We start from the raw sequence: 24,241 nt of genomic DNA on the forward strand, positions 1-24,241 counted from the left end.
ACAGCAAATGCCAGACAGATGAGCTGGAGACTTCATTATGTAGTTGGGAGCCCCAGCTTAGTCAGAGAATGAGAGGCTTCATGAGGCTTGGCATTGTCAGGAGGTCTCCACCGAATCCAGGAGATCCTTCTGCAGCCCTCTGGGGCAAGATTGGACAGTCCCTGGTTTTGTAGTTCTGTGAGAACTTGGGGCTGGTGCTGTGGCATAGCAGGTAAAGCTGCTGCCTGTGACACAGGCGGCCCACATGGGCACTGGTTCGAGTCCCAGCTGCTCCACTTCCTATTCAGCTTCCTGCTAATACGTCTGGGAAAGCAGTGGAAGATGGCCCAAGTGCTTTTGACCCTGCAACCTACATGGGAGACCTAGAAGAAGCTTCTGACTCCTGGCTTTGGACTGGCCTAGCCCCAGCAGTTGCAGCCATTTGGGGAGTGAACCAGTAGATAAAAGACCTCTCTGTTTCTGTCTCTCTCTGTAACTCTGCCTTTCAAATACATAAATCTCTTTTTTGATTTATGTATTGGAAAGGAAGAGGCAGAGAGAGAAACATCTGTTGGTTCATTCCTAAATGGCCACAATGGCCAGAGCTGTGCTGATCTGAAGCCAGAAGCTTCTGGGTCTCCCACATGGGTGCAGGGGCCCAAGGACTTGGACCATCTTCCACTGCTTTCCTAGGCCATTGCAGAGAGCTGGATTGGAAGTGGAGCAGTCAGGACTTGAACCAACACCCATATGGGATGCCGGCACTACAGGTGGTGGCTTTACCCACTAGGCCCCAGCACCAACTCCTCAAATACAAAAATCTTTAAAAAAAAAAAAAAAAAAAGTTGAGACTGGATGGGGCCCAGAGCCCAAGATGTGTGCAAGCATAGTTTCTTGCTCTGAGCCCAAGCACAGTGCCAGGTCTGACCCAGTATGAGTTCATCAAATAAGTTAAGAGCAAGTCCTTAGGACTGATAGATAGTAGGGGTTCAGGAGACAATAGAGCTAGGAAATAAGCAGTCTGGTGTGTTTGAGAGGTTTGGAAGTGGGGCGTTCCCGTTCCTGCTGTTTTACTCCAGTCTCCATAAGTGTGCCCTCACTGAAATTTATTTTTTAATCTCTACTTAGTTGGAGGGCAGGGGGAGAGAGACTAAGAACGGTCTTCCATTCTCTGGTTCACTCCCGCAGAAGGCCACAATGGCTGGGGCTGAGATGGGTGTCCACTGTTGCTAGTAATAAAGGGTCAACATCCGGGCCTCCCTAACCGACAACCATCCCGGAGCGCCAAGGAGATCCCGGCTCCCGAGTAACCGCCGGCGCCGGGCGGCCAAGTCCCGCCTCCCGCCCCCGCTGATTGGAGGGCAACGTGCGCGCCGGCGAGCGATTGGTAGGCAGTGTCACAAAGGGGCGGGAGCCGCCCGTCAGTGCCTGCCGCGGAGGTCGCTCGCGGGGCCGCGCGTCCGGGTCGGCCTAAGGGCAGGCAAGCGAGCAGACCAGACAGCCGGTGAGGGCGCGCGGGCGGGAGGGCGCGATGGGGAGGCCCTCCGGGGCCGCCGGCCGCTGAGGCGGGCCGCCGGGAGCCAGGCGAGCCCTGGGGCTTTCTTCCCCGCGCAGAGACGCGTGCTGCTCTCGGTCCACCCTGACGGTAGCCAGTGCGTCTCGGCGGCCCGGCGGGGCCGCGCTGGCCACTCAAGCGCCTCCATCCCGCCCTCCGGGGCGAGGCCACACGGGGCGCGATGGGAGCCGCTGCAGCCCCGCAGCGCGCGTGGAAAACGCGAGGATGTGGGTACCCGCCGGCGAACGTCGCTCTGCAAGTCTGGGCCGTGGGGGGTTTAAAAGGCAACCTGACCTGCCCCTTGCAGGGCCGCCCGCTGCTGCAGTGACCCAGCTCCCCTGCCTGATTCCGTCTCTGCAAGTTCCTCTCGGGCTTTGCGGGGCTGGCGTTTCGGAAGCTTTCCCGGAGAGCTGAGCGAAGTGTTTTTGGATGCCTGGGTGTGGTTTTTGATGACGTGTGATTTTCCCCCCTTTTTCTTGGCCGGTGGCGTCTTTGAATCTTCATCCCCTCACTTCCCCTCTCCTCTCCAGCATCACGGGGTGCCCTGTGCTTAGCCAAGCAGGACCCCGGGCCGCCTGGAGGAGCCGCCCACAGTTCCGGCTTTTGGTCCTGGCGCAGGGTCTTGGGCCCGCTGGGGCTTCCACTGGCTCCTCCTGTATCCCCGGGTCTGACTCCATCAGATTTCGGGGCCTCGTTTTGGCCTCTGCTGCACTGATTTCTAGGGCAGGAGAAGCGTAGCGGTCAACGCTGTCAGTTGAGGGGACCAGCCTTGGTTGTTTGTGGATGTTGCTAAGTGCTCCATGGACGGGACCCGGCTTGGGGTGACCGTCCTGGGTTGCTGTTGCGCTTCCCATTGTGGGTGGAAGGCCTCTATGTCTGGCACCCTTTCCTCTGCCCCAGCTTGGGTTTTGTCTTAAGAGCGTGGCTGTGGAAGACCCGGACGGCGAAGGCCACACTCCCTCTCCTCTGTGTCTCTCAGTGCTCTCGGGGCAGGTGCCAGCTACTGCTCCTTCCTTTATTTCTGGGATGCTCATTCCAGCAGTCCTGACATCCAGCTTGTGTTGTTAGAGCTGCTGCTGTGTTAGGCAGGCGGGAGTGTTGTGAGTTCCGCAGCGCACTCTTAACTTGCTAGGGCACGGGTAAGTATGTTTTCCCGACCCCACAGGTCGGCCGAAGCCCTAAAAGCAGTGGTCCTTGCATAGGGAGATAAGGGAGCTGCAAGTTAGAGCTCCCTACAGAATCATTTTTCCTACTGGCATTTCACTGTTTAGGATAAGAGAGTGCGTAGCCAAACCTGACTGTGGTGCATTTTATTTAAGTTTTATTGAAGAGTAGTGGCTTTTACCACTGTTGCTGGCAGTATTATCAGCACAGTGCTTTGTATTGCTGTATTTATTACTGATTATCTTGATAGGTAGTATCACAGTACTATTAGTAGTCTGCATAATTCAGTTCAGGTGGCCTAATTAAATTATGTTTCCTGTTAATGGTATGAAAACTCATACTGCAGCAGATATTCCTGTGTGTGCGTGTATATTATGAATTGGATAAACTTCGGTGGGCTGCTTTTTTGGAGTTGATCAGAACATGACCCCCATGGGAAACAAACATCATTCCAAATAAACTTTTGGAGCACAACCAATATTTCTTCATCTCTAAAATGAGGGTAATACCTTATCTAGTACCACAGATTTATTCTGAGGATCAATTGAGAGAATAAGTTATTTAATTGAACAAACTTTTTTAAAAAAATGATTTAAAATCTTAGAATTTATTTGCACTTTATTTGAAAGAAACAGACCTTCCATCCGCTGGTTCACTCCCCAAGTGCCCACCACAGCCAGAGCTGGACCAGGACAAAGCCAGGAGTCCAGAGCTCGGTCTGAGTCTCCTGTCCAAGTGGCAGGGGCCCAGTTCCCAGGGTGCACAGTTAGTTGGAAGTGAGAGAAGTGGAGGAGCCAGGACTGAGCCAGGCATTCTGATTTGGGGTGTGCTTGTCCCAGGCTGCAACCCAGTAACTGGGTCACATGCCCTCCCATGAATAAACTTTTGATGAGTACCAACGTGTGCAAAGTCCTAAGTAAATTAGGTGTAATCCCTCGCTTCCTGTGGTCCCCCACTTGAGTAGCTTACAGTTTAGCAGTGCAAAGAAAGCCATATAAAACATGAAATTGAGTGTGATATTGCAGCATATGATTTAGATAGTGATGCAAGAGAACGTGAATATAAAAGGCTTCGTGGAAGAGTTGATATTTGAGCTGTCCCGGAAAGGTAGCCATGTGTGGGCGTGGAGGCTGAGGTGTTCCAGGGCTGTAGGTGCAGAGGTTAGAGAAGTCCTAGAAGTGTTTCAGGATGGGGTGAACTGTGTCCATAAGCAAAATGGGGCTGGTGGATCAGATGCATTATCTGAGGAATCTAAGGGGTCTGAATTTTTATTCTGTAGACAATGGGAAGCCATTACAGGGCCTTCAGCCAAGAAATTACAGGATCAGTTCTGCATTTTTAAAAGATAGCTGTGTTCCACATCATTTGTCATTAAGGAAATGTAAATTAAAGCAGTGGTAAAGAGTGGGTGTTTGGCCTTGTGATCAAGATGCTGGTTAAGGGGCCAGCACTGCGGTGTAGCAGGTAAAAGCCTCCGCCTGCAGTGCCAGCATCCTATATGGGTGGCGATTCAAGTCCCGGCTGCTCCACTTCCAATCCAGCTCTCTGCTGTGGCTTGGGAAAGCAGTAGAAGATGGCCCAAGTCCTTGAGCCCTTGCACCCACGTGGGAGACCCAGAAGAGGCTCCTGGCTTTGGTTCAGCACAGCTTCGGCTATTGTGGCCATTTGGGGAGTGAACCGATCTCTCTCTCTCTCTCTCCCTCCCTTCCTCCCTCTCTCTCTCTCTCTCTCTCTCTGCCTCTCTGTAACTCTGCCTTTCAAATAAATAAAAATAATTTTTTTAAAAAAGGTGCCGGTTAAGACATCCATGTACCCTCATTTGGCCATACCTGGGTTCAGTATCTGGCTCTGGCTCTGACTTCAGCTTCCTGCTAATACAAACTTTGGGAGGCAGTGATGGTGGCTCATTAATTGGATTCCTGACACAAACATGGGAGACCTGGATTGCATTTGCTTCAGCCTTGGTCCAGTCCCAACCAGTGTGGGCATTTGGGGAGTGAATTAGCAGATGGGTGTGCGTTCTCTGTCTCTCAAATAAGTAAATTTTGTAATGAAGCGACAGTGAGATATATCTGTCTGACTATTAGAGTGGCAAAACTGTACACTGACAACACTAAGTGTTGACAAGAATGCAAACAAGAGGGATTTTCATTCGTTGCTTGTCAGAATGCAAGATGATAAAGAACTTTTGAAGATTGTTTGGCAGCTTCTTTGAAAATGGAACATTCTTACCAGCAATTGCACTCCTTGGAATCTGCCCAAATGAGTCGAAAGTTTATGTCAACACGAAAATCTGCATGCCGATAACTCTAACAGCCTTGTTCATGATTGCCAAAAGCTGGAAGTGGCCAACATGTACTTCAGTAGGCGAATGGACAAACTATACAAACAATATCATTCAGCACCCAGAGGAAATTAACTATCGAGGGCACCGGTTCGAATCCTGGCTGCTCCTCTTCCGATCCAGCTCTCTGCTATGGCCTGGGAAGGCAGTAGAAGATGGCCCAAGTCCTTGGGACCCTGCACCTGCGTGGGAGACCCGGAGGAAGCTCCTGGCTCCTGGCTCCTGGCTTCGGATCGGCGTAGCTCCAACCATTGCGGCCATCTGGGGAGTGGACCAGTGGATGGAGGACTTCTCTCTCTCTCTCTGCCTCTCCTCTCTCTGTTTAACTCTGACTTTCAAATAAATAAACAAATCTTTAAAAAAAAAATTAACTATCGAGCAGTGAAAAGACATGGAAGAACCTCACATGCTTGTTGCTAAGTGAAGCAGCCGGCCTGGAGAGTGCGCACTGTATGATTCCAACTCTGATGTTCTGGGAAAGGCAAAGCTGTGGAGACAGTGAGAAGAGTGGTTGCCAGAGGGCGGGGCTGGGGAGGGAGCGGAGCAGAGGACATTTAGGGCGGTGGATGATAGCATAGGCTACCTGCATGATGCCCTAATGGGGGATGCGTCTCATTATACCTTTGTCCAGACCCATAGAATGTACACCACCAACAGTGAACCCTAGTATAAACCGTGGACTTTGCGTGATGATGGTGTGCCTGTAGATCCATCAGTTGTGACAAGTGTACATTTCTTGTACAGAAAGTTCCAGAAGAAGACTGAATGAGGCAAGGGCGGGGATTTGTGGGAACCCTGTACTTTCTCCTCAGTTTTGCTGTGAACCTAAAACTGCTTTAATAAACTCTGCTTGAAGGAAAGAAAATTCGTGTGTTGTTTTTTTTTTTTGTTTTTGTTTTTGTTTTTGTTTTTTTTACAGGCAGAGTGGACAGTTAGAGAGAGAGACAGAGAGAAAGGTCTTCCTTTTGCCGTTGGTTCACCCTCCAATGGCCGCCGTAGCCGGCACGCTGCGGCCGGCGCATCACACTGATCCAAAGCCAGGAGCCAGGTGCTTCTCCTGGTCTCCCATGTGGGTGCAGGGCCCAAGGACTTGGGCCATCCTCCACTGCCCTCCCGGGCCACAGCAGAGAGCTGGCCTGGAAGAGGGGCAACCAGGACAGAATCCAGCGCCCCGACCAGGACTAGAACCCCGTGTGCTGGCGCTATAAGGCGGAGGATTAGCCTAGTGAGCCACAGCTCCGGCCTTCGTGCTTTTAACTACTACTCATTTACCTCATTAAGTTTGTTGATTGTTGAGGTTTCAGGGCAGTACATTCTGAAGTCAAATATAAAATCCTTTTAGAATTTCATGTGCCTCTTCCCCCTGCACAAACAGATATTTGAGAATAAAATAATTACTATATGATGTGATAAGATGATATCCTAACCAAGTTTTTATGAACTGTATTTGCAAAATTAAAAAAAAAGAAAAACATTAACTTGGCTTCCTGGAGGACAGTTGAGAAGAACAGAAGGGAGAATCAAGATCATGGCTAGACTGTGAATAGTTCTCACTTGAGAGCTAATGATGCCCTGAAACTAAGTCCTAATTGGTGTGGATGGAACAAGTGGCAGACTTTAGAAATATTAAAATTATATTGCCACAATTGGTCACTCCTAGATGTCATGCGAGTGGTGGATATTCCAAAATCATCCCTAGACTTCTGGCTCAAGTGACTGGGGGAATGAGGATCCTCTACCAAGGTGAGGACTGCAGGACAAGAAGAAAGTTTGTGGGAAAGACGATTCATTTTGGATCTGCTGTGTCCCAGGTGTTGTTAGTGTGTCAGATTCCAGAAGCCTGTGGAATGTTATGCTTAAGGAGTGGAGATTATGAACCAAAACCATAATTGTTAGAAATAACTGCTCTCTCAAACATATATCTCTGAAAATTGCAGTAACTTCATAGATAACTTCTTATCTTTGGTAGAAAAAGATATTTAAAAATGTATAATCCATTTTGACTCTTGCACTTCCATAATGTTCACTTTCTGTCCATCTAGGCTTACATGGTTATATCCTTCCCTCACTCTAAGGTGTTAATCATCCAGAAATATGTTTAACAATTTGCGCATCGCTAGGGGACACTTCCCCAAGTCATTCTATGATGCCAGAATTGCCCTGGTACGAAAACCAAACACAGAAACTATGCTTCGTTATTTTATTATTAGAGACACAGAAACCCTCAAAAGAAAAAATAAATCTACCAAACAAATCCAGCAGCACATGTAAAGAATCATCCACCAGATACAAATGGATTTAATCACAGAAACACAAAGTTGATTCAATGTACACAAATCAGTCAATGTAATACATCATTAATAGGAGACAAAAATTGCATCATTTCAATACACACTGAAAAGGGGGGTGGGGTGGGCATTTGGCATGGCAGTCAAGATGCCACTTGGAACATCTGCATGCTGTAGTGGAGTGCCTGGGTTCAGATCCTGGCCTGGCCATACTTCAGAGTCCAGCTTCCTGCTAATGTGCACTTTGTGGGAAAGCAGACGATGGCTCAAGTAGTTGAGTCCCTGCTGCTGCTATGGGAGACTCGGATTGAGTTCCTGGATTCCATCTTTGGCCTGGGGAGTGAACCAGCAGATGGATGATATCTATGTCTCTTTCTGTCTCTGTCTGTCTTGTTTTCTGCTTTTCAAATAAAGTGAAAATTAAAAATTCAAAGAGACAGTAAAAGCGTTTGATAAAATTGACAAACTTCATGGTTAAAAAAAAGAAAACTCAACACCTAAACCAAGTAGGAACATGAAGGAACTCCTCAGTGTGGCAAAGATGATCTATGAAAACACCACAGCTGACAGCACACCTAATGGAGAAAGACTCAATGCTTTCCTCCTACAGTTAGGAAGAAGACAGGAAGTTCAGTGTCACCACCTTTGTTCAGCCTTGGACTAGACATTCGAAGCAGGACAGTTAGCCAATAAGAAATTCTCAAGGGCATCTAGATTGGAAAAGAGGGAGAAAAATTATGTACACATGATGTGATGTTATATAAAAGGCTTGTACATAGAAAACCCTAAGGAATTCATCAAAAAAAAAAAAAACCCAAAACCGAACAGTTTGGCATGGTTGCAGTGTACAAGATCAGTATATTAAAAATCTATTATATTTTCATACACTAGAACAATATGAAAAAATTTAGACTCCATACAATACCTGTCAAAATCCTATCTGGGCCGGCGCTGCGGCTCACTAGGCTAATCCTCTGCCTTGCGGTGCAGGCACACCGGGTTCTAGTCCCGGTCAGGGCGCCGGATTCTGTCCTGGTTGCCCCTCTTCCAGGCCAGCTCTCTGCTGTGGCCAGGGAGTGCAGTGGAGGATGGCCCATGGGAGACCAGGATAAGCACCTGGCTCCTGCCTTCGGATCAGTGTGGTGTGCCGGCCGCAGCACGCCAGCTGCGGCGGCCATTGGAGGGTGAACCAACGGCAAAGGAAGACCTTTCTCTCTGTCTCTCTCTCTCTCTCTCTCACTGTCCACTCTGCCTGTCAAAAAAAAAAAAAAAATTTTTTTTAAATCCTATCTGGCATTTTTGAAAATTGGGCAGTTAATCCTAAAAATCATGGAAATTCAATTAACAGCCATCAGTCTGGAAAGAGGAACAAATTGTAGGACTCAAACTTGCTGCAAAGCTACAGTGATGAAGACGATGTGGTACTGTTATAAGGAGAGACACATAAGCTCAGTGGGGTAGAATTGAAAAGTCCAGAAATTATCCACATATTTACATTCAATTGGTTTTCAAATAACTGGTTATCCCCAAACAAAAGAATAAACTTGGGCTCCTTCCTTACACCATTCATAAAATAAATTCAAAATGAATGACAGACCTAAATATTGGTTTAAAATTGGAAAATTCTTAGAAAATAATATGACTACATCTTTATTATGCTGGACTAGAGCAAGCTTTTAAAATATAACAATAAAAAACTAGCCAAATTTGATGTTATCAGACTTAAAAATTTGTGTGTCAAAAGATACTATCAAGGGGCTGGCGCCTTGGCTTACCAGACTAATGCTCCGCCTGTGGCGCCAGCATCCCATATAGGCCCTGGGTTCTAGTCCTGGTTGCTCCTCTTCCAGTCCAGCTCTCTGCTGTGGCCCTGGAGGGCAGTGGAGGATGGCCCAAGTGCTTGGGCCCTGCACCTGCATGGGAGACCAGGAGAAGCACCTGGCTCCTGGCTTCGGATCAGTGAACCAACAGAAGGAAGACCTTTCTCTCTGTCTTTCTCTCTCACTGTCTATAACTCTACCTGTCAAATAAATAAAAATAAAAAATAAAAAAGACCCACCTCCTTAAAAAAAAAAAAAGATACTATCAAGAAAGTTAAAAGGTAGTTCACAAAACAGCAAAGATATTTGACACATATCTGATAAAGAATTTGAGTCTAAAAATGTGTGTGTATATATATATGTGTGTGTGTGTATATCTATATATACACACATGTTTTAGATATGAATATATATACACACACACATATATACATATACATTTGTAACCCAATAATTTTTTAAAATTAAATGGACAAGAAATCTGAATAGATATTTCTCCAAAGTTAATAGCTAATAGTAACAAAGATTTTCAACATAGCTTTTGAGGGAATGCAAATCATAACTACAATGAGGAAACTACTTCACACCCACTAGACTGGCTTTAAGCCAAAAGAAAGTATTAAGGGTGTGGAAAACATTGGCATCCTAATTCATTGTTGGTGGACTTTAAAGTGGTTCAAACCACTTTGGAAAACAGTTTGGTAATTTTCCAAACATAACAAATTACCACCTAGAAAATCTCCTGGATATAAATAGAAAAGAAAAAATTTAAGAATGAATATTCATCACAGCATTATTCAAACTAGCCCAATATTGGAAACAACCTAAATGTCCATCAACTGATGACTGGAGAAACAGCATAAACTGTATCCATACAAAAGCCAACAGCAATAAAAGGGAACGAAGTCCAGATAAACCCTACAGCATGAATAAACTGCCAGGCACAAGTGACTATTTTGTATGATTCTACTTATGGAAAATGTCCTGGAATAGGCAAATTATTAAGATAGAAAATAGATTAGTGTTTGCCTAAGGCTGAGGAGGAGAAACAGGGATTTGGGGAGTGATGGCTGCAGTGAAAGGAGTTCTTTTTGGAGTGATGGAAATGTCCTAAAAGTGAGCAACTGTTGCACAACTCTGAATATACTCAAAACTGGTGAATTTTTGACTAAAATATAATCAGTGGGGGCCAGTGCTGTGGCACAGCGGGTAATCCCATATAGGTGCTGTTTCGAATCCCAGCTGCTCCACTTCTAATCCAGCTCCCTGCTATGGCCTGGGGAAGCAGTAGAAGATGGCCCAAGTCCTTGGGACCCGGCACCTGTGTGGGAGACCCCAAAGAAGCTCCTGGCTCCTAGCTTCAGCTCGGTGCAGCTCAGCCATTGTGGCCATCTGGGAAGTGAACCAGCAGGTAGAAGACCTCTTTTTTTCTCTCTGCGTCTCTGTAACTCTTTCAAGTAAACAAATAAAATCTTAAAAAAAATCAGTGAGTTTTATGACATGAATTATTTCTCAAGAAAGCTATTTAAAAGGTTTACCCACTTGTCCAGGAAGGTTGTGTCTTTTATTTTAAGTTCACGATCCCCTTTTATAAAGTGACAGCATTCCATCAATGTGGTCATTCCTATGCTCCTAACTCCACACTTGGGATTTATCTTACTCCTTGTGTTTGTTCTGATTGCCTCTTATACCCGTCAGCCATTGCAGGTTCCTGAGCAGAGACTGTCTAACATCTACCGACCTCATCTTAATGCTATAATGATAGATATTCTCTGGAAACCCATCTGCTCTTCAGTTATTTAATGAGTCCTCTTTTTAAGAATGCCATTAGGGTGATTTATATTCCTTTTATGCAGTGTGATTCAAATGTACAGTGGCTTTATATGGTTTGGGAAAGGATATGTATAACTTGTTGCAAGTCTTACAATAATGAACTGATGCTTGAATGTGTTGGTTTAAATATCATTGATAACATCTGTAGAGCCACACACCATGGATGAGTAACTGTTTTTAACCTTAGTAATATATATTACAGTATCAAAACTATACCTAGTCTTAATCTTGCAGGCTAGCTGGGAGAGTGATTCCAGAGACAAGTGTGAAACGTTGAAGATTGGACATAAGTAAGAGTGCCAAAGTGACTTGTGGGTCCATCTGGAAGACTGAAATGGGCCATAGTTACTTGGAAAATCTTTATGGGAGAATGAGACTTTCAGATAGCCTTGTTTAAAAAAATTATTCTTGTTTTTTTTAGGTACAAAGCTCAAAACATGAACAACGACCTGTATAACCAATGTTCAAAGCTGATTCGGCTAGAACTGGAATACAGTTGTCTACAACATATTCCAGAGGAATTAGGAAACTCAAAGTAATGGATAATAAGAAAGAGCCCCCATTCTTCAATGAAGATAGCTTGGGACCATTTTACTGCAAACTTCCTTTCTGTGATACCATGGAGCTCTTTATTGAAACATTGACCGGAACATGTTTTGAGCTGAGAGTTTCACCCTGTGAAGCTATTATTTCTGTGAAAGCAAAAATTCAAAGATTGGAAGGTACTCGTCTTTCTTTATTTTTAGGATGTAAGTTTTAAAATTGTTCATCAAGAATGTATAATTTTAAAAGTCTTTTTAGTGGAGAAAGTCTCAAAATCTGTGACATCAGAATATTCCGATGGAACAGCCCTCACTTGGCTCAGTCATCCGCTCATGAACTGTCTTGTTTCTTTTCTCCCCCTCCCCACTCCCCTTCCACAAAGTTCTTTTGAAGCAAATCCCTGGCATCATTCTAATGGTGTGAAATGCAGTATTTTAAAATAATTTGCAGCAGGATGATATGCAAATTCTACTACATGGCAGTGACTTTTAATGGGGAATAGTAATGTGTTCCATTTTATATTGCTTTGAAATTCTTTTTTTTTATGTGTAAATTTTCCAAAACCGTTTTTTTGAGGGGGCTTATGTTTATGTATATTTGAAGTTATGCTTATTTTTCTCAGTCTGGATAGTGTAAGTCCAAGACCAGGTACCAGCATGGCTGGGTTCTTATGGGGGCCCTCTCCCTTGGTTCACTCTCCTGATGTTCTGCTTCATCTCCATTTTCCCTTAGTATGTAGCAGGAATACTGAACAATGTTCAGCATCTCTATTTTAGTTTATGTATTTGCAAAAAGTGCCACAAGTTGTTTTGTGTTAAAATTAGACTTCTTTTCCTTTGTACCTTGTGGATTTCTAAAAGAAGTAGTATTGTCAAAATCTAGTTTTGACTCAAAAATTAAAGTGTTCTGTGTAACACTAAATGGAACTTTGCTGATGGAGCCAGCTGAAGCGTGCTTCTTATAAAGATAACTAGGATTGCCCTTCCCCCAGCTTAAGGTCAGAACTGTAGGAGGATGAAGAGGTTGGGATTTTTGTGAGATCAAGGGTACCTGTGTGTGAGCTTCTGACTATTTGCCATTCCTCTAGCCCTGGGGAGAGCTGTGGAAGTTAGTGGGCAACTGAGTGTGGTGACAACATCAGCACATCCAGTAATGGCACATAAATCTTTTGTCCCTCAAGTGTTTTGGTGAGATCTGGAATGAGAATAGTTTATTTTGACTTTGTTCTGCTCTTTTATTTATTTGACGGTGTGATGATTTTGTGTGTGTGGTTGGAGGGGGAAGCATGAAGATAAAACCTTTTCATGTTCTAAATATCTGTACTTTTCCCCCTTTCATAGACTTAATTTTATTTCTACTTCAAGACACAGAGACAGACAGAAAGACTCCCATCCACTGATTCACCCAACAGTGCTTGCAAGTAGCTGAGGTGGGCCAGGCTGAAGCCAAGAGCTGGGACCCAAATCCATGTCTCGCACACGAGAGAGGCACCTGACAACTTGAACCGTTATTGCTGCCTCCCAGGTGTACCTCGGCCTCAAGCCCATGCATTATGTAAAATAGCATGCATAGGCGGGTGGTGATGGGAGAACTTGGATCCCTGCCATCCACATGGGAGAACCAGATGGAATTTCAGCCTGCTTAGCCCTGGCTCTGGTGGCCATTTGGGGAATGGATCAGCAGATGGAAGATCTGTCTCTGCCTTTCAGATAAAATGAAGAAAAAAGAAACCCCACAATTAAACCTACATTTTTAAAAAATAATAAAATGCATGTGATGTGGGCATCCTAACTGCTGGCACTTTAACCACTTACCAAACACCCATCTCATGCATTTAAAATAATCTCTGTGCAGCAAAAGCACTTTAGAAAGCATGCTGTTTCGGTCTTTTAATGTCAGAGGGTAATCTAGGCTTAAAAATTACGCACTCCTCCAAGGGAAATATTTGGTTACTATCAGAGTCAGAACCAGAGCCCTGTGGAACACTCCTCCTCCTCTGTAGGAAGAGGCATTGTTGGAGTAAACACAGTGTCTTTGTTGTTAGATAGTTGAATTCCAGTTTAAGCATTTCCAAAACGCAGTTATTGGAAAATCAATTTAGCAGATGGAAAACTGAATTAAAAGGTAAGTTTATTTTGATGCAAAAATGTTTGAAATTCATGCATAACAAAAATCTTCAAAAAATTCATGGGAATGCATATTATGGGAAAGCTATGAATGAAAATGTTTTATGAATTTCAATTTTTTTGCACCAAAATAAAAATCATTTAATTCGATTTCCTGTGAGCTTCTTGAAGTGTCTTTAATGCCTACTATCTTAATCTGAGACTGACATAACAAAATGTGGTAAACTTCAACAATAGATATATGTTTTTAAAGATTTATTTACTTATTTGAAAGTCAGAGTTACACAGAGAGAAAGAGAGGCAGAGAGAGAGAGAGGTCTTCCATATGATAGTTCACTCCCCAATTGGCTGTAATGGCTGGAGCTGTGCTGATCCAAAGCCAGGAGCCAGGAGCTTCTTCCAAGTTTCCCATGTGGGTGAGGGGCCCAAGCAGTTGGGCCATCTTCTACTGCTTTCCCAGGCCACAGCAGACAGCTGGATGGGAAGTGGAGCAGCCGGACTAAAACCTGTGCCCCTATGGGACGCCTACACTTCAGGCCAGGGCGATAACCCACTGAGCCACAGCACTGGCCCCAACAAGATATTTAATTGCTCACAATCTGGATGCCAGCAGTCCAAGATCAGGGTACCAGCATGGCAAGTTCCAGGGAGGCTCCTCTTCCTGGCTTGCAAATCTCTCACTGCATTCTCCTTGTATCTTTCCGTGGAAGAGGGATGTGGGGCTGTGTGTGTATGTTGTGTGTGTGTGTATGTGTGCACACGCTCTTTCTAGTGTTTCTTCTTATAGAGACACCAATCCCGTCATGAGGCCCCGCTCTGATGATCACATCTAACCCTGATTGCCTCCCAAACGCCTCATCTCCAAGTACCATCCTGTTTCGGGCCAGGGCTACATTGTAGGAATGTTGCGGTAACACGTTCAGTCCACAGCACCCACTACTAGTGGTCCAATAAATCCTAATTCACTCCACCCCTTCCTTCCCTCCTGTTCTCTGGACTTCTTGTAGCCTATGGGCAGTGGCAATCATTCTGTACTTGAAGGGGGCAGCCTTCATTCAAAATACATTTGGATCCTTTTCTGGGTATCTTCATTCCTGCACCCCTGGAAGACATGTGGGGCTTACATGGAGGGTGCGATTCTTCAAGTCAGAGGGATCTAGGCTAGAGAGGGCAGGGCTGATGTCACTCAGCTTTAATGTTTCAGCAACCTGGTTCTGCCAGCAGCTTTTGCTGAGTTCAGAACTAGAGCCTGGGGGAATATGGGTAGGAGGATGGAGGGCCTTATGGGGGAAAAGGTAGGAGGAGCTCGCTGGGTTAGGAAGGATGAGGCTGCAAGAAGAGACTTGAAGCGGCCTTGAGGTGACAGGGGAGCCAGAGCCACACTACCTGGGTTCAGGTGACTGGCTAAACAAGTGACCTATCCTGTCTTTATTTTAATAGTCCCTATTTAAAATGGGATTAATGATTGCTCCTATTCAAAGGGTTGTCACCAGGATTGAGATAATGCATGAAAAATCCTTCACAGAATGCCTGTGTTCATTGTCATATGTGCCCAAGGATATATGCACTATACACTTGGGAAGAGGCATAACTTAGCTCTGACTTTTCCAGAGGATGCAAATTCTGTGGAGCTTAACATTACCTAGTGGGGCTGGCACTATGGCATAGTAAGTTAAGCCTCCGCCTGCAGCACTGGCATCCCGTATGGGCATTGGTCCATGTCCCGGCTGCTCTACTTCTGATCCAGCTCTCTGCTAATGCTCTGGGAGGGCAGCAGAGGATGGCTCAAGTGCTTGAGCCCCAGTACCCACGTGGGAGACCCAGTAGAGGCTCCTGGCTCCTGGCTTCAGATCATTGTGGCCATCTGGGGAGTGAATCAGTGGATGGAAGACCTCTCTCTGTCTTTCTGTCTCTCTTTGTAATAGAGCCTCTCAAATAAATTAATTAATTAAAAAAATTCTGTTGAGCAGTAGTGTGCAGAGTACATAGCCCAGAAGATAAGAAAAAATAATGCAGTGAGGTTTGGAAAGAAAAATGTGCCAAGAAGTATAAGGGATTGTTGTCAGTTGATTCTTTACTGTCAGGGCAGTGGATTCCATGAAGTGTAGTCCTTTGGCTTCTAGTCTGTGGCATTAATGCCCCATGATAGAGATTTCTTTTCTCTTCCATGCCTGGGGTAGGATTGTTTTCCTTTTTAAGCAGTGGGGCCACATTATTAGTGTTGGCCAGTGGGCTATGAGTGAGAACATGATTCATAGGCTTGGTGACAAGTCCCTGGGTGACCCTGCCAACAGGGATGGATGCGTAACATGAGCGAAAAGTAAATCTTTACTTTATACCACTTGTTTAATTCATTTTCTCTTTTCATAGTAAACTAACTTCTTCCCTTCATGTAGCACAGTGTTACATGTACACAGCTGTCTTTTGATTTTAATTGACATATAATTGTACTTATTTGTGGGGTACCTTGTGATATTTCAGTATTTATGTATACTATATTATGATAAAATCACAGGTACTAGCACGCCCTTCAAACCTTTACCATTTCTTTGTGTTGAAAACATTCAAAATCCTCTCTGCTGGCTGTTTTGAAGTGTATGATTAGTTGTTTTCTATCCACTACCCTGCTGTGCTATAGAACATTAGAAATTATTCCTCCTGCCCAGCTGCACTCCTGACCTCGCGAGCCATTTTCTCTCCTTCTCCCTTCCACTCTCCCTTTCCAAACCTGTGGTCATCAGTAGTGTGCTCTCTTCTTCCATGAGGTCATCCTGTTTTGTCAAGAGCATGCAGTATTTATCTTTCTGTGCCTTCCTTATTTCCCAGTGTCGTCTGTGCTCATCCATGTTGCCATGAATGGCAGGATTTTATTCTTTTTGATGGCTGAGTCGTAGTCCATTGTGTATAGACACCACATTTATTTTTATTCATTTCTTCATCCATACACACCGGGGTTGACTACGTATGGTGGTTATTGTAAATAGTGATACAGTGAGCATGAGAATTCATGCAAGATGTGGCCTTTTGTGTCTGGCTTCTTTCACTTGGCATAGTGTCTTCCAGGTGTATCATATGGTGGTATGTATGTCATTCTTTTTCATGGATGAACAATATTCACTGGTTCACTCCCTAAATGGCCACAGTGGCTAGAGCGAGGCTGATCTGAAGCCAGGAGCTTCTCCTGGGTCTCCCGCATTGGTGCAGGGGCCCAAGCACTTGGACCATCTTTTGCTGCATTCCCAGGCCATAGCAGAGAGCTGGATCTGAAGAGGAGCAGGTGGGACAGGAACTGGCACCCATATGGGATGCTGGTGCTGCAAGCAGAAGCTTAGCCCACTAGGCCACAGCACCGGCTCCTATAATATTTACAGTAAAGCCCATTTTTCTAATAGTAGTATAGCCACTCCAGCTCTTTTGATTACTGTTTGAATGGTGTATCATTTTCAGTTCTTTTAGTTTTATCCTGAGTTTTTCTCTGTTCTCCTAATCTGTCCCTTTTTGTTGGAGAGTTTGATCTACTTATAGTTAACATAATGATTAGTGTGAAATACCCCTGTCATTTTGCTATTTCTTTTCTATATGGTTTTCTGTTTCTGTATGTCTCCATCTTCTTTTGTGTTAAGTGGAGAATTTCTAGTATTGTCATTTTAATTTATTCACACACATATTATTTTCTTGATATTTCCCCTGGGAATTATAATTAGCATTTTAATTTCTTACAATCCACTTCAGATTATAACTGATTTAAGTTAAGTAATCTTGGCTGCTAACTAACTCTGCCTCCCTTTTATTTTATTAGGTGTTATTGTTACAAACTGTGTCTTTAAACATTGTGCTGTGGTTTGAATAGGATATTGTTCATGAACTCTCGCAGATGGTGCAGTTCCAAATTCATGGTTTGGTGCAGTAACAGGTGGAAGCTTGACCCTAGTTATTATGGTGTCTAGAAGGTGGAACCTGTGGGCCTGGTGGGAGGAATGCTGGTTATTGAGGACATACCCTTGGCAGATAGTGCTTGTCTCAGGGTATTGGTTATAACAACGTGGGTCGGGCCTTCTTGCTCGCTGTCTGCTTCCTGGCTCTCCACGTGATCATTCCTGTGCACACACTCCACCATTGCTGTCTAGCCAGGCAGCAGAACCAAGAGGGCCCCCACATCTTGAATTGTGAACCTCCAAAACTGTGAGCCTAAATAACTGTCTTGCTCAGAAGTAGCTTCTCTCAGGTGTTTATTATAGTGATGGAAAGCAGTTATCTTAAATCATATCAGAAAAAAGATATCAATCCCTTTTATTACAGTTTTATTTGGAGCTGCTTATACTAGTGTTTTTTTTTTCCCCTGTGTGGATTCAGGTTGGTTTCTAGTGCCCATGCATTTTAGTGTGAAGGACTTCTGTTAGCATTTGTTGTACTAACAACCCTCAATTTTCATTGGTCTGAGAGTCTCTGAATTTTCCCTAGATAATTTCACCGTATATGGAACTCTGGGCTTCCAGATATTTTTCTCAGTAGTTTGAATATGCCACCTGTCTGCCTCTGCCTTCCACGCTTTCTGATTAGAAATCCACTATCAATGTCACTGAGCATCCTTTTTATGCAATGAGCAGCGTCTCTTGCTGCTTTTAGGAGTCTCCCTGTGTTTTTCACCTGACAGCTTGAGTATACTGTCTTGCTATGAATATCTTTCAGTTCATCCTATTTGGAATTCACTGAGATTGTTAGACATCAGGATTGATGTTTTTCTTCAGATTTGGGAATTCAGGAGAAAATCATTTGGGAAATGGTATTATCATTCCCTCTAAGAGTGCCATGATTCACGAATTGTTGGTGTACTTGATACTGCCCCGCAGGTCTGTTAGGCACTGTTGATTTTGCTTCATTTTCTCCTTTCTGTTTGTTGGGCTAGGTAATCACTTGATCTATCTTCAAGTTTGTTGCTTCTTTCTTTTGCCTCCTCTGTGCTGCTGTTGAGCCCCTCTACTGAGCTTTCCATTTCAATGATTACACTTTTTAAAACTCCTATGCAAGTTTTATTATTTCTGTATCTTTATTAGTATTCTCTCCATTTGCAAATATATTATTTGTCTTTATATTTATCCTTTAGCTCCTGGACCATATTTAACACAGGTGATTTCAATCTGTCTAGTAAGTCCCTCTCAGTTTCGGTCTTGTTTTTATCCCCCTGTGGTGTAAGCCATGCTTTCTTCTTGTTTGCTTGCATGCTCTATTGTTTTTGTTGGAATTGTCTAGTTTGCAGCATTTTGTTTATTTCAGTGTGACAAATCTGGACATCAGATTCCTTTCCCTACCCAGGGTTTTTGTTTTGTTTATTTTTGTGAATTTACTTTGTAACATCTGCTCTCTTTTGCATTGGTGACCAGTCTCTGTTTTGTTAGCTTGGTGATAAGCTGAGTGGACAGAAATTCCCTGAAATGATTAGAGTAATAAATTTTCCCAGTCTTTGAAGAGGACAGAGAGAGGGATTTGGAGCACATCTTTGTAATTTATGACTGTTTCACATCTTGCCTGTTCACAGTGTCTCCAGGTCAGCCAGAAGGGAGAACTTAGTACTTCTTAGTACTTTCTCAGCTCTTCCCTGAAGATGCACACACTGTTGGGGATATGCATTGCCTTCTAGATTTCTAGGAGTATTAATCCTTTTAAAGACTTTTATTCCCCAAAGCGTCTTAATATTAGCCTTTTTCTCCAGTTGTTTTCCTTAACTGTTTATTCATTGCCTCAGGCAGCAGAAACAAAAATATTTGTCTGTTAATGTTTCCAGAAAATGCCCTCTACAGGGTGACTTTAGTGCTGGGTAAGTTGAGTTAGGCAACATAAACAAGCTATTTTTTCCAGTGAGAGGGTTTTCCAGTGAGGCACTAAACAGGTCAAAACACATAATTTCAGTTTTTTTGTGACTAAGACCTTTTATGTTCCTATTGTATGTAACTGGTTCTTGGAACGCAGCTGGCATTTTCAAGTCAGCTGCTTATCTGGGGAGTGGAGGGTAGGATTAGGCTCAATTAAAATGCCAGAAAACCGGATGAGTGTTCTGATCAAGGTGCAGATTTCTGTTTGTTTATACTCCTCAGGTTGTGGGAAGTCACTGGTCAGCTTCCAGTCCTGAAAGAGTTTATTTTTACATTTTTGCCATTCTTTTCTTTTTTGGAGGAACATGTGTTTGGAGTTCCTTACTCTACCTAGTCTGTGATGTACTCACTGTTTTTGAAAGCTAGTTTAAATGGTTAGCATTCTGAGTTAACAGCTGTGGTGTTTTCTGTGTTTTTCCCCTCCAGGACAGTAACTATGTTGCTGTACTAGAATTATATCCGAGATGGGTTCTACCATCTTTGTTTTCCTTACTCTGTAAGATTTTTTTTTCTGGCTGCAGAGACTTCCCTTTAGTTTTGGATAATTTGAATATGTTACGTTTTGCTATACTTTCCTCCCTCCCTCCCTTCCTTCTACCCAAGTCATAAAATTTGTACATCTCTCGGCCGGCCTTGCGGCGCCGGCACACCAGGTTCTAGTCCAGGTCGGGGCGCCGGATTCTGTCCCGGTTGCCCCTCTTCCAGGCCAGCTCTCTGCTGTGGCCCGGGAGTGCAGTGGAGGATGGCCCAAGTACTTGGGCCCTGCATCCCATGGGAGACCAGGAGAAACACCTGGCTCCGGGCTTTGGGCTTTGGATCAACGCGGTGCGCCAGCCACAGCGGCCATTGGAGGTGAACCAACGGCAAAAGGAAGACCTTTTTCTCTGTCTTTCTCTCTCACTGTCCACTCTGCCTGTCAAAAAAAAAAAAAAAAAAAAAAAGATAAAAAAAATTTGTACATCTCTCTATTTTGTAAATGTTTATTCTGCTTACTGTTCATTAAGACTTTTGGATGTGTAAGTCTGGTTTTTTTTTTTCTTCAGCTTGGGAATTATCAAGCTGTTATTTTTTTCAAAATATTTTTCTGTTCCCTCTTATCTCTTTTTGTCTTTTGCAGACACAGATTACCTAAATATTAGGCTGCTTGAAGTTTTCCCATAGCTCACTGCTGTTCTTTGCATTTTCCCTAACTCATTTTGTCTCTCTGTGTTTCATTTTTAGTTTCTGTGTCTATGTCTTCAAGGTCACCAATCTCCTTTTCTCTACTGTCTCATGTGTTGCTAATTTCATCTTGTGTGTTTTTTCATCCCAGCCAGTGTAGTTTTCACTTGTAGAAGTGTAAATTGACTCTTTTTAAATATCCTCTGTCTCTATTTTCTTCTGTATTTTTGATGAATAATTATATTGAATGTTTTTTCTATTAAATTTTTTTTATTTACTTGAGAGGCATAGGGAGATCTTCCATCTTCTGTTTCACTTCCCAAATGACCTCAACAGCCAGGGCAAGGCCAGGCCAAAGCCAGGAGCCAGGAACTCAATCCAGGTCTCCCATGTGGGTGGATAGCAGGGACCCTAGAACTGGAGCCATCATCTGCTGTTTCCCAGGGTGCACATTATCAGGAAGCTGGGTTGGAAGCAGAGGCAGGACTCATCCCAGGCACTAATAAACAGGATGCAGGCATCCCGAGTGGCAGCTTAACCTGCTGCGCCACATGCCCACCATGGATAACTAGTTGCAGTTCTGTGTGGGCCCTTGTGGCTTCACCTTGCCCTGTATGTTGTGGAGAGAGCTGCTTCCCTTCAGCGTCATGAGCCAACCTCTGCGAGCTTGAGACTTTGCTGCTGGAGCTTCTCACCTCTCTCAGCCTTCATAGCGTTGAAGAGAGTTAAAGCCTTACCCTTGGCTTACGGGGATGTTGCTGCTGGTTTGGTCTTCTGTGCAAACCACTAAAGTTTCTCCACGTCAGTGATAGGGTGTCTTGCTGAGGCCTGCTGATCTTCAGTTTCCCTGCCTGCCAGCATGGCATGGAACTCCTCACATGAATCGGGCCAATCTTATGGCACACTGAAGATTTGTTTCCTGTCTTTCAGAGATCGCTTTCTTTTTATTTCATGATGTTGCTGTGTCTTGATGCTATGGCTTCATTTTGGCTGTTTCAGGCCCGATTAAGCCATTATTATCACAGGAAGCTGCAGCCTCTTCTGGGACCCTTTCAGAACACACTGTACTGGGGCTGTGGCTGTGGCGTAGTGGATAAAGCCACCACCTGCAGTGCCAGCATGCCATATGGGTGCTGGTTTGAGACTCAGCTGCTCCACTTCCCATCCAGCTCTCTGCTATGGGCTGGGAAAGCAGTAGAAGATGGCCCACGTGCTTGGGCCCCTGCACCCATGTGGGAGACCCGGAGGAGGCTTTGGATGGAGCCCAGGTCCAGCTGTTGCGGACATTTCGGGAGTGAACCAGCAGATGGAAGATCTCTCTCTGCCTCTGCTCTGTCTCTCTATAACTCTACCTTTCAAATAAACAAATCTTTTTTTAAGAAAGGAAGGAAGGAAGGAAGGAAGGAAGGAAGGAAGGAAGGAAGGAAGGAAGGAAGGAAGGAAGGAAGGAAGAAGAAAAGAGCACCCTGTACCTTCCCCAGGTCTGGGGAGGCATGTACTGCATCTTACTGTTCTCTAAGTTACAGCTCACATTTCTCAGCTACATTTGGTAGGCAATCTTCATGAATTGTAGTCCCAGGTTTTGGATACTTCCTTTCGTTATTTGAAGATGGGGTTGTTTTTTTCTTGTTTATATTAATATTTTTCATTGAACTTTAGGAACAGAATGGAGTTGAGCTCTACTGCTCCAACAGTTGTACCAGGAAATGACTTAAGTTAATGCTTCCTTAATCTTCTATGTTTTTATGTATACCCTAGTTCTCCTACGGCAATAATGTGGGCTGATTGTTGCTGGGGTTTTTTGTTTGTTTGTTTTTCTTTTTTGATAGATTCCTTTTCTTTAAAGTTAAGGAAGTATCTTTCTATTGCTGCTATAAAGATTTGAAAATATTACATTAATGGCTAGTTCCAGAATTTTTCTTTGAGAGAGGACTTTGGACAAGATACTTGATAAGGTAGTTGCAGGAGGCAAGTCCCTGAAAACATTACTGTCAGAAGACAACCACAGCTGCCTTTTTAACACCAATTAAAAAAAAAAAACTAATGAGCATGCTGTTCACATGAGAAAGTGGGAGGTTTTGTTTTTAGCTCAGATTAGCTTGTGGAAAGTAGAGAACTCAGAGATTGAGGGGTTAAGATGGAAAAAAGCAGTAATGGGATGGTGTAGTACATGGTCACAGTGGGAATTGTGGTCCCTGACCTGCAAAACCTAAATGCAGTGGGAGTAATTGGATCCGAGGGTGTCAGGGCCAAGTGGGCAGCACTCAGAATAGTCTAACTCATGGCACTGGCTGACTCATCGAGGTGAATTGATTGAGGTGTTACTAGAAGTCAAGTACACATCAAGCCTACTAAATCTCTCCTTGAGCTGCAGAACCAGAAGAATTCTAGACCAAAGGAACGGAGTCTAGTCTGAGTCATTAAAACAGAGTCACAGCTCTTGAATCAATGCCTAGACTTGAGCTCGTTGATAGAACCAGAACTGTTTGAATGAAGGGGCGGTCAGGTTCCTTTGAAGAAGGACCCAAGTACACTGCCAAAAACTCACGTTGTTAATCTTTCTTTTAGCCTTGCCTGACAGAATTTAGAACCTCTGACCAGGGTAGGGTAACCATGCGCTGGGGGACGTGAGCAGATCATGGGGGATTAGTGGACCTGTCTCTGAACTGACACCAATTTCAGGGGACCCAGAGTGTCACTGTGGTGCACCAATCAGAGTAGGAATTTATGAGTAGGTCGGTGGTCAGTGGAGTTCTGACCAAGGCTTGCTTCACAGTGGGTTCAAGGGGTTCCCAAACCCATCCTGTGGTTTTTCCCTACTTCCTGTTGCATAATTGGAATAGATACACTTATTAGCAGCTGGCAGAATCCTCAATTGGCTCCCTAAGCTGTGGAGTGGGGGCCATTTTGGTGGGAAATATCACATGGAAGCCAACAGAAATGTCTCTACCTTGGAAGATGGTAAATCAAAGCAGTATCATGTTCCTGGAGGGAGAGCAGATATTAGGGCCACTTACAGGGACTTCAGAGATGTGGGCGTGCCACATACCATGTCCACATCCAACTTGCCTGTCTGGTGTGTGCAGAAGACAATGAATCCCGTAGGATGACAGTGAGTTGTCATGTGCCTAACCAGGTGCTGATTCTCATTACAGCTGTACCGGATATTATGTCACTGCTTGAGCAAATTAACAAACCCCGATACCTGATATGTAGCTCTTGAGCTGGAAGATGCTTTTTTCTCCATCCCTGTTTCTTGTGTGCCTCAGAAGCAGCTTGCTTTCAGCTGTTAAGGCCAGTCATAAACCTCAGCTGTCTTAGCTCCGGGTGTATCAACTCTCTACCCCTATGTCACAAGTTAGTTTGTGGAGCTCTTCGTCACCTTTCTCTTCCATGAGTTACAACACCTGTGCATTACATCAATGACAACATGGTGGTGGGACCTAATGATTAAGAAGTAGGAAGTACTCTAGACTTATTGGTGAGATTTTGGCATGTCGGGGTGAGGGAAATACGTTTGATATAAATTCAGGGGCCTTTCACCTTAAGTGAAATTTC

General features: G+C 44.3%; 1 protein-coding gene and 1 long non-coding RNA gene across 28 annotated transcripts in view; one reads left to right on the forward strand and one right to left on the reverse strand.

Annotated features, from left to right (window-relative positions):
• The window catches only part of LOC103351327 (uncharacterized), a 555,796-nt gene that overhangs the window by 118,923 nt on the left and 412,632 nt on the right, over positions 1 to 24,241 (reverse strand). The window lies entirely within an intron of this gene.
• The window catches only part of ZFAND4 (zinc finger AN1-type containing 4), a 70,076-nt gene continuing 47,168 nt past the window's right edge, over positions 1,334 to 24,241 (forward strand). For 6 of the 12 annotated variants that reach the window (XR_011382578.1, XR_011382579.1, XR_011382580.1 and 3 more), the window contains exons 1-2: positions 1,334 to 1,483; positions 11,405 to 11,732. Coding sequence is in view for 7 of the 12 variants with exons in the window: in XM_070058116.1 (XP_069914217.1) it covers positions 11,444 to 11,732 (289 nt within the window). In the remaining 5 variants the exon portion in view is untranslated. The other 6 variants (XM_008269856.3, XM_008269858.3, XM_017348678.2 and 3 more) reach the window with 4 other exon arrangements.

The sequence above is a fragment of the Oryctolagus cuniculus genome, chromosome 15, assembly GCF_964237555.1.
Source record: "Oryctolagus cuniculus chromosome 15, mOryCun1.1, whole genome shotgun sequence".
NCBI lineage: Eukaryota > Metazoa > Chordata > Mammalia > Lagomorpha > Leporidae > Oryctolagus > Oryctolagus cuniculus.